Below are 11493 nucleotides of genomic sequence, written 5' to 3' on the forward strand. Positions count from 1 at the left end.
TTAAATTCTCTATCCGAGCTATAAAAAGATTTTTAAAAAAGCTCATTATTCTCACCAAGAGCGTTTACGTATTGTTTTAAGTATTGTATTTTTTTAAATTGAACCTAACTGTCTTAGTGCAATACTTAAATAACTTATGCCAAGAAACTTTGTTTCTTGGGGTTAGATACTCATTGAGATCATCAGAATTGAGAATTATATTTCTCCATAAAAACAAGAAAAAGCATTGGTTCAAGAGTACGTTACTCAATGTGAAATATGATATTATTTATATCTAGAGCTGAAATCTCTTAGCGCGAAGTTTAGTATGTCTTGAATAAAGAATTAATTTTCTTAAACCAACATGATTTTCGTCATTCGTTGAAATCTTTGTAGTTTTCACTAATCCTCTTCATCTTCTTCTTCTTCGTGTTGTCCCGGCATTTTGCCACGGCTCATGGGAGCGTAGGCACTAGTTTTTGCGAAAGCGTCTGTCATCTGACCTTTCAACCCAGAGGGTTAATAAACTAGAGGCCTTATTGGGATTAGCCCGGTTACCTCACGATGTTTTCCTTCACCGAAAGGCGACTGGTGAATATCAAATGTTCGTACATAAGTTCCGAAAAACTCATTGGTAAGAGCCGGGGTTTGAACCCGCGACCTCCGGATTGCAAGTCATACGCTCTTGCCGCTAGGCCACCAGCGCTTTTGTCCTCTTCATCAAATTTATTGATACTATTTTATGTAAAAGTCTCAAACCAAAGTTTTGGTGCTTTTTCTTTCAAATAGCTTTGGCTCTTGACTGTATATTGACAACATCAAACCAAGAATTAATCGCTCTTGCGTAAAAACTTAAGTCTCAAAGCAACATATATTTTGGTGCTTCTTCTTTGAAATAGCTTTGGCTCTTGACTGTAGGTTGAAAATATCAAACCAAGAATTTATCGCTCTTGTCTAAAAACTTTAAAGTCTCAAAGGCAAATTTTGGTGCTTCTTGTTTGAAATAGCTTTGGCTCTTGACTGTAGGTTGAAAACATCAAACCAAGAATTAATGGCTCTAGTATAAAAACTTAAAAGTCTCAAACCAAAGTTTTGGTGCTCCTTTTTTAAAATAGCTTTAGCTCTTGGCTGTATATTGAAAACATCAAACCAAGAATTAATCGCTCTTGCCTAAAAACTTAAAAGTCTCAAAGGAAAATTTAAGTGCTTCTTCTTTGGAATTTGGTAATATTTTTGGTTTGAGGTAGAGTTACTCAAGATAAAACCGTTTTTTAAGAGCGTGCTATATCTCTTGCTAAGACTTTTTTTTTCTTGCGGCGAATAATTAATATCTTAACTCAAATCACTACCATTCGCTTTAAAAATGTGTAAAGATAAAACTAAATAATTTTTATTCTCCTTTAAAAATTATGTTGTTTTTAACTCAAGACGTATTTATTGGACTAAGCAATTTATTATTTTATCTAAGCAACCGTGCGCAAGAGAGTTTTGCGTTTTGAATTAAGATATCTTTTTTATCTCTGAACGGAACTCTTCAATGATGCATAGTTCACGTTTGGCAATTTGTTCTCTTTGCCAAGCAGTTAGGTTTTCAAGGCACATTTTTATATTTCTATCCTATTTAGTTTTTTTAATAATTATCTGGTGCTTTATTTCGTGCATGGTTTGAAATAATTTATCTTAAATTCAGTCGAATACCCTATTGCGGGTAGGTATCTTACCAGTCAACCATAGGGCAAATCTGAAATGTGTCAAGGTGGGTGCAGTGGCAAAAAAAAAACATGTTACCTCCTTTTCTACATAATTAGGCGTAAGACGCTGTCTTTTTAATTTCATTGTATGAATTCTCAAATCAACAATAATCGTTCTTTCACCGTTCTCCTACATATGAAGTCGGTTTTTTTTTCTTTAAAAATTATTACTGATTGTAATCAAAAATGTAGGTATGATGACAATCAAAGATAATAATTACTATTTTAAATATAAATTATCAACATTTATATATCAATATGATTACTTACCTAATTTGGTTGGAGAGATTGTAGGATGCAGAGTTTGTAGGATTTTTCCAAATACATAATTATTATCCCTATGTATATCTCATATGAATCAAAGAAAAATAAGGGTTCCGTTTTTTGCCATTTGGCTACGAAACCCTAAAAACAGACTAATTTAATTTAATTATTTAGGCAAAGGTATATTTACTGAGATATCTGCTTTGATAGCCGTTTCTGTCAAAGAGCATATAATCACTACGTTTTAAGAGACGGGACTTCCATACTAGCGAGTGGAATCCCTTTGTTTCGCAAATCATTACCAAAATGTACGACAAAGAACTGTCAAAGAACCATAGTACCAACATAAGCAATTAAAATAGTGTAGTACGCTACACGCTTGCGTTTCTTATCGATATCGATAAAATGGGGAGGGTTGAAATATAGACTCTTGTCTACAAATTTTGTACTCGAAATCAAGTTAGGATCGAGTCCACATTTAAGTTGTATGTTATATAGTGGATAGTTCTATGAGTGGACTAATACGTGGTCGAGCTTAATGTGGACTCGATTTTTTTTTAGAACACCTTGTTGTTTTTCACCACTAGGAAGGATCAAAGTAGCACTTTTTTTCCCTTCTAGGAGGGATCACTTTTTTTCCTCTTTTTGCATACTTCTTAGGTGACATTATTTAATTTAGTTACCATTAATTAAATTTATTTATTTATTTATTTATTTGTAACATAATAATATAGGTGATGTGAAAAGCAGTATGTAAATTTATCACGTGGTAGCAAAAACATTTCCACTTTAGGGTGGTATTCCACCTATCCGATTTCTTGGTCCAATGTCATTGCGTCTCACTCTGTCATTAATCAAAATGTGAGACGAAATACATATTGGACAAAGAAATTGCATAGGTGGAATACCACCCATAGGCGTTAACACTTGAATCCCTCACTACGCTAGGATTCTATTTTAGAATACCTCGTTACACTCAGAATGTAATTATAAAATCTTTCACTATTTTTTTTCTTAATTTTTTTTTATTAAAAGCATTATTTTCAAAATGATCTGCAGATACATGTTTCAATAAATGTAACTTTTCTATGGGAAGATGTATCAGGTCTTCGTTCCCAACAAATTTAACCCACTGCCTGCATCTGAAAACATACAGCCTTCGTTATGTACAGTTTATATTCCAAGTGTTTGCTAATGAGATGATCAACTGATTATTTAGCGCAGCATCCAATTATCAACAACCCTTTATCAATGCTCTAACTTTTTATGTATTTATATGTCTGTTAATCATGAGAACCGGTCTGGCCTACTGGGCAGTAACCCTGCCTATGAAGCCGATGGTCCCAGGTTCAAATCCTGGTACGGGCATTTATTTATGTGAAGACCATGCATAGTTGTTCCTGAGTCATGTGTGTTTTCTATGTATTTATATGTATGTATCGTTGTCTAAGTACCCACAACACATGTCTTATTGAGCTTTCTATGGGATTAAGTCAATTTGTGTAATATATTAAATAATTACTAGATTAAAAAAAATATTTTAAATAATGGCCATTAATGCATAGATGATAGATAATTATCCACTGAAAATCTTTGATGAATTAATTTTGTGTCATATTGCATGCAAGTTCTCAGGAAATTTCACATATTTTATTTATTTACTTACACTGATATACAAATAAACATACAATTATCGATAGTTTTAGTACATCCCTAGTTCACAACTAAAAATAAAATAAAATATCAAATTTTCGATGTGTTTAAAGCCTGCTGCACCAAAATAAGGTCAAAAGTATCTAAAGCAATACGTACCGGTCTTTATCCAAGGGAAACTTCGCCATAAAATCCCTTTTTTCGTGATTTTCTCGAGTGTCTCGCTTGCCACATATTTCACCCTTAGTAAACCGTTTTCTCGGTGGCATTGTAACAAACTCGTTCTTTACTCTGATCACGGTTCACTATTTTCGATATTTTCACTAAATAATAAAGAAATTGCATGAAATACCCGAACAAAACATTGAAGCCTTCATAACAAACAAAACAATTAGGCTGACAGTTGACTTGATGTAAACTTGACAGAATAAATAGCACTGACGTTTTATTTTTCTTCGTTGGCAAATATTTGCGAAACAAGTTCCATACAAAACTTATTTTGTTCCTAGTTGCGTCAGCCTGGTTTCTGTCTTCTGTAGAATATTTTTACGTGTGTCAACTCTGCAACAAATTCTATCACTATTATCTGCCAACGTTTACTAGACTTTAATAGGCTACTCGTATTTACGAAGGCGAAGAAATAACATGAAGCTAGGTTTAAAAGCGCGTAGAACATAAGCAATTTTGAGCAGCTACGCTAAGCATGTATGTACCTACATCAATGTACATTTTAAAGTAGTAACGAACAATACTCGTATAACATCCCAGTACAAAACGAGAAACCTTATTTCAATGAATACTCATAGTATATTGAATCAAAACACCTCAATGGTTAGGTAGGCGTACATTCAGCTGTTCACAAAGACCACGATGAACTCATAAGCGTACATAATCAAGCTGAATGCCCAAACAGAAAAACATTACACTGAAAAGATCCCGGACAAGCCAACAAGGGCGAGGATTACACGAGTAGTCACTCGGAAGAATTGTTTAGCGCTATCCAAATAGCGGTGTTCCGTACGAGAAAGGATCCACTAAGCAGATAATTTCGATCGATGCGAGTTCATAAGCTGTCAATCAAGTGTGTAAATTAAATGCGATGTCGGATGCAGTTCGAGCGAACTGGAGTGAACACAATGCACCGCCGAGAGCTGTGAATACATATGTTCTAGGTATCAACGCGGCAATCGATGCTTAGGTATATAGCGCGTTCAAGTGTGTAGAGATAAGTAAAATCTGACGAGCAGTAGGTAACTGTTTGGAGTCGATCAATGAACGATTCTAACTATATTGCACTTGATGAACGTGCAGTTTTTTGCATTGTCCTTGAACTAGTGCGGCGGAAGGCTTGCGGAACAATTTCTTCATCTTTTTGTTCGCTGCGCTACGATTTGCAATTTATATAAATAGCCAATCAATGATTCGGAGGTCAGTTACCGGTAGACTTCCTCTCCTTAACCACCTATCAAAACAAACACCGATACGGGATACCTGCAAACATGAGGGCGTTGTTGGTGTTTGGAGTGCTGTGCCTGGCGGCCGCCTGCATGGCCGACTACTCGCAGGACATGGCTGTGGCCGAGAGCAAGGGCCATCACCACGAGCACGGCGGCGGTCACGAGCACCACGGCCACCACCACCACGAGCACGGTGGACACGGACACAAGGGCCACAAGGGCCATCACCACCACCACAAGGGTGATGAAGGACATCACGGCAAGCACCACCACGAGGATCACCACCATGAGCATGGCGGCGGCCACAAGAAGCACTGGGACGAGCACGATCACCACGGTGAGCACCACGAGCACGGCCACCACCACAAGGGCGGCAAGCACGGCCACCACGAACACCACGACAAGGGAGAACACACCGACGGATACCACAAGAAATATCACAAGGATCACTTCCACAAGGACCACCACTTCCACGACGGAGACCACAAGGAGGGCAAGCACCACAAACACCACCACCACCACGGCCACCATGATACCCACGGGGGACACCACAAGAAGGGCGGTCACCATCACTCCGGACACCACGAGGGCCACCACGGCAAGCACGGCCATCACGACAAGCATCACTACGACGAGGACCACCACGGCCACAAGGGTCACCACGGCCACGAGGAGCACCACCACCACCACCACGACCACGGCAAGAAGGGCGGCCACGACGATCACAAGCACTGGGGCTTCCATCACGGCAAGCATTAACCATAATAGCAGTGCTACTATTATGGCGGCGTTCGAAGAAACGCATTCACCAAAAATTAATTTGTTATTGTTGATGTTTTTATTTTTATACGAACAAAATAAATGAAATGATTATCTGTTATTAGTTGTTGTTCACTTAAATACTGTAAGTACCGTGTTCCGTGTTGTCTAAAAAAATATTACCTAAACATGATTAAGTCTGCCATATTAATGTAAACTCGTCTGGATTTTCAAAAATCTCCGTCATGTAACTAATAACACACTTATAAAACAGATTTACATTGCGCTTGCACAATCAATCATTACATACTGTATACCAGTTTGGGGAAGTGCAAATAAGACCAAGTTTCTGGAAGTTGAGAGAGGACAGAGGTGTCTCTTGAAAACCATGTTTTTTAAACAGTATAGGTACCCAACCACAGACCTTTACGCTGAATGCAAACTGCTCAGCATACGAAAACTGTACATCATCTCAGCAATCGTACGATGTCACAGGACAATTAAATTCGACCCCAAGCTACTACTAAGTGGAAGACGAAAACATAGAGCTGTCTCAGTACCCAGTAGTAATTCAGCTTATGCTAGGAGACAATATGATGTACAATCTGCGGTCTTATATAATAAGATAAATAGTGAACTAAATATTTATTCGAAACATTTATACGAGTGTAAACAATTACTTTGTGATTGGTTATATACATTAGACTACAGTAAGACTGAAAATTTGATTCAAAAATAATAATAAAAGTTGGATCTTATTTCATGTAAATTAAGGATAAAACTCTATTTACCTAATAATTTAATATTGTAATTTAATAACCCAACTGCTAACATGAACACACACACTCACAACATACACACACACACACACACACGCGCGCGCGCGCGCGCACACACACACACACACACACACACACACACACACACACACACACACACACACTTAGCTTGCAATTTTGTTACTTAGTTCTTTAGTTTTAGTTCTTAAGATACTCAATGTAGTGTTATACTCAAATCATATTAAAATGTTCTAATTAGTTACCAATTGGAAGAGCGAGACTTTCTGACACAGGTTCTATATACCTACTAGAAGGTCTCAACCCCTTGTATTATTGTATCATTTTATATTGAATGAAATAAACTTTATTATTATTATTATTATTATATTAGCAGTTAAATCGACACAGTTACACTTGTTTCTTTAATAGGTATGTATGTACCTAGGTACAGTGTGGAAAAAACAAATAGGCCCTGAAGGCAAACGGTCTTCACTCGTTATGATAATTTATTTTGCTTTTTTACCTATCTAAGTAGGATAAATGTAGGTAGTTATCGTCTTTTTGAATCTTCTTCATTCTTTTTCAATTGAGTACTAGCGAGCACTTAGTAGCCGAACAGGGAGGCGATGCACTAGCTTAAACCGGAGGTGGTGTGTTCGAATTCGTACGCCCTGGTCAAATACCTATTCGTATTCTTTTATTAAGTAGGTACCAATAAGTTTCTTGGAAGTTAATACTATTTAGCAGTTGCTGCATAGTAAGAGTTCCTGACGATACGACTTTCAAACCTTCAAGAATCTTAGCGTACTTCCATCTTAAATGCCGGCAACGCACTTACAGCCCCTCTGGTGTTGCAGGTGTTCATGGGCGGCGGTGAAAAAAAAGGTCCACGATGCGCACTGGACTAATGTAGGGTACACCCTACCCTAGTCCCTACAGGGACAATAGCGTAGCCCTAACCCTTATTTCAAGGCGAAAGTAATGTGCTCCTAAATTAATAAATAAATAAATATTATAAGACATTATTACACAAATTGACTAAGTCCCACAGTAAGCTCAATAAGGCTTGTGTTGAGGGTACAACGATATATTCATATTCATATTAATTTCGTAAATGCATGATACATTACTACACGTCCACACATTATAAAGATAAGACTAACACTATCAAGATAATAATAATAGAATACAAAAATTAAAGGAAAATAAAATTCAATTAAATGTCACAGAATTCTCGGATGTCATAAAATAAGCCATTTCTTGAATTTGTTATAAAAAGACTTATTATTTTCTATGTTTTTTTATGTTGTTTGGGATAGCATTGTAGATCTTCGGACCGATTACATAGCTGGTTTTGGTGTCTATATATAATATGTAAATATTTATAAATACTTATACACATAGAAAACACCCATGACCAAATATCCATGCTCATCACACGAATAAATACCCTTACCAGGATTTGCACCCGAGACCATCGGCTCCATAGGCAGGGTCACTACCCACTAGGCCAGACCGGTCGTGAAAATGTTTTATTTTGTTTTGTTTTATTTTACTTGCACAATATTATATGCAAACATATAAAGCCGACCTGGATTGTCCTACCGTTCGATAAGTATTAAACAAGTATGTTTTTAGTGCTCCGTATAAAACTTTGTTCACGGAGCCATCCTAGATGTCGCTTTTTGTGGGGGTCCATCTTGTGGGCGCGAGTCACCATCTGCCGGAAATAAAATTGTAAGCAACTTTATGATTATAAATGTTTAAAACCCTATTAGGAAAGTTAGCCATTAGATAAAGATAACTAGTTTATTTTTTCAAGTAGGCCGTTTAACACTACACATCTGACCCGAGAAGATTAGATTTAAAGAATATATATAAAAAAAAAAAAAAAAAACATAAACTAAGTAGGTAAGAAAGTACCCTTTCTTATAGAAATTAGATGCACTAATAGATTGCTAAATGTGCAGGACGTTATATTAATGTGTAAAATCCCTATCCATGATATAATCGACTATTTTGTATTTCGCGAACTGGGTTTTTGCTTAACGACAGTTTTGAATTTGGAGTCTGTAAGCTCGGTGACATTATTTGGTGTTAATAAAATTGTATACTAAATGACGAAGTATGCGAATGGTTAGAATTGTTTTCGGCAAAGTAAGATATTGAGAAAAAATTAAGTGATAAATATTGCGAATGGCAGAAATCGCAACTTAAAAAAAACGATTTTCGTTAGATACAGCACACACCTTGGAATTACAAACCACGGTTTATTTTATTCTGTTTTATATATTTAAAATTTTAAATCATTCACTATCATTATTTTATTGGTAATTATTATGTTTTTAATTAAACTACTCGCTAATAATAGAGTTCGGTGTATAACGACGTACGTATTCTGATTTAAATAACAGGTTATGAATTAGATCTGGGGGCCGATTTTTGAATTTTTAGCGCTCGATGTCGTATGGCTTCCTTCAATATATGTGGAGATATATTACTAGGCATTTAAATTCTACTAACAGAATTAAAAACGAGTGATCAATACCACTAGGTTCCCAATCCCTGTTGCTCGTATTTCAAAAATATCAATTCGCCGTTTTCCACAGATTTTCGAGTGACGAAAACGAACGCTCGAAATTCAAAAATCGACCCCCTGGATTACATATGTGTGTGTGTGTGTGGTTAAGATTGTCGGTTCTTTATTATTTTTGTCACCATACCTGTCACGTTCTAACAAGTATGTGAATGCGAAAGTGGCGCATGACATGGCAGGTGATAAAAATGCGACCATAATACTGAAGGCTTAGACATATGACAGGTGTATTTAATTTTAATAACAGGTTATGAATTAGATCTGTATTAGATATGGATCTGATATGTCGTGCCAAAAATTACAATTCTTCAATCAAAAACGTTACTTTTGACACTATTAGATCAAATCCATATCTAAGTAATCCAGATCTAATTATGTATCAAATATGTAAGCGCGAAAGTGACGGGCATAGTGACAGGTGATAAAAATGGAACCATGCTGCTACCGCTGAAGTAATGGAAAAATAAAAGAACTAAGTACCTAATTTATCTTGACACGCCATGTGGTGCTGGCGTTATAGAATAGCATCAATCCATCTCGTCCCGTATATTTTCTTCAGCAAGTCAGAAATTTATTCTGCGAACTTTCCTATATAGAAATTTGTCATTTTTCGAAACTTGACCTTGGTACAATGCTATATCTACAGTTAGCTGCAGATTTAAGTGACCCCTCTGCAAACAAGTGTCTATGCAAAGGGGTCACTTATTTCTGCAGCTTACTGTGCCTACCGTTTTAGATCCCAATTCTGCCCCACTAGCCCATTACGCAGAATTCCAATATGTAAAATATGGGGACCACGCATACCAACCGTAAGTGGCATTCGAAAACCCACTCAATTATTTACCCTAATTTCTCGCAAAAAAATTCCAAGTTCAAATTGATTTCCCAATGTCACGGTTACGGTTGCTATGGCTGTTATGAGTGGTTATACAAAACTAAATAAAGTACAGTGTCTGTTAAGCCATTTATTTCAGTAGAAAAAAAGCAGCAAATATAAAAAAATGTATTTGAATTTGGCGCCTTTTTCTACGGACAAAGTTGTTTAACAGACTCTTACAGTAAACAATACAATTATGACAATAATACACTAAACAGATTATTTTTGTACTTATATAATATAAATATACTACTGGCTTTGCGGGCCTCACGATGAAATTCATTAGCTTTATAAAATGTATAAACAAAAAAATATTTACTTCGTTGATTCATTATTACAACATATATACTCACATTGGTCTTAAATTCTATTTTAAACATTTCCAAATATATATATCTAACTACTCACCCCTGCCCACAAAACCTGCACAAAAAAATTCACGCGAATCGGTTGAGAATTGAAACCTGTGTAGTTCATGTCATCGACGATGACGCGCAGATTTGTCAAATCTAACCTTTAATAACATGACAATACGAGTCAAGTTACGCATCGCAGAACATCCGGACATGCGAAAGCGGTTTGCCCGAGTCAAATCGGAGACCTTCGCCAATGCTTCGGGCAGAAAAAAATCAATATCTAGCATACTAAACTATTAAAATATGAACTAACTAAACTAGTTAGTTTTTTTTTGTTTGATGGGCGTTTTCAAACGTCGAAATAACGTACACCTATAAGTAAGCTTTGATGGAAATCCACAAAAATTGGTAAATGTATTATGAAATAATTAATAGAATCAGGCGTTACTTTGCGGAAATCCATGCTAATTAATGCAAAAAATATTACTTTGCTTATCCGGGAGAAAATAACGTGTTAGTCAATCAGAGCTAACCCGTTATACTTACTTGCGTATTTTTACATGCAATTAACGTTCCCACCCTCCCACCGCAAAAATAAATACGCAAATAAATATAACAACCCACCACCAAAAATACAAAACTCGACACGAGTCTCGCTTCTCTACGAGGCATCCTCAGGAGATGCTGGAGATGTTGACGGTCTGACACCCGACAACTGACCTTTAGGTCAGGTATTTTGACCTTTAGGTCAGTTGTCGGGTTAATTGCATGTAAAAATACGCAAGTAAGTATAACGGGTTAGCACTGATTGACTAACACGTTATTTTCTCGCGGATTAGCAAAGTAATATTTCTTGCTTTAAATGTATTATGTATGGTATTGTATGTATGTATTGGTATCTTTCTTCGAAATGTTTAATGTTTCTTTTAAAATCAAGGACAGGAGATAGCCCTCCAGGACCTATTAATTCATTTAATGTTTAATGATATATAAGGATGTAAATTATGACATATAGAGTAATA

The 11493-nt window shown here is 36.2% G+C and overlaps 1 protein-coding gene across 1 annotated transcript; it reads left to right on the forward strand.

The window, feature by feature from the left end:
* Positions 1-4615: 4615 nt before the first annotated feature.
* LOC133534835 (histidine-rich glycoprotein-like) lies at positions 4616-5984 on the forward strand. The gene has a single exon (XM_061874124.1). It carries the CDS (start codon positions 5147-5149, stop codon positions 5861-5863), a length of 717 nt encoding a protein of 238 aa, XP_061730108.1. The 5' UTR covers positions 4616-5146; the 3' UTR covers positions 5864-5984.
* The last annotated feature ends 5509 nt before the right edge of the window (positions 5985-11493 follow it).

The sequence above is a fragment of the Cydia pomonella genome, chromosome 2, assembly GCF_033807575.1.
Source record: "Cydia pomonella isolate Wapato2018A chromosome 2, ilCydPomo1, whole genome shotgun sequence".
NCBI lineage: Eukaryota > Metazoa > Arthropoda > Insecta > Lepidoptera > Tortricidae > Cydia > Cydia pomonella.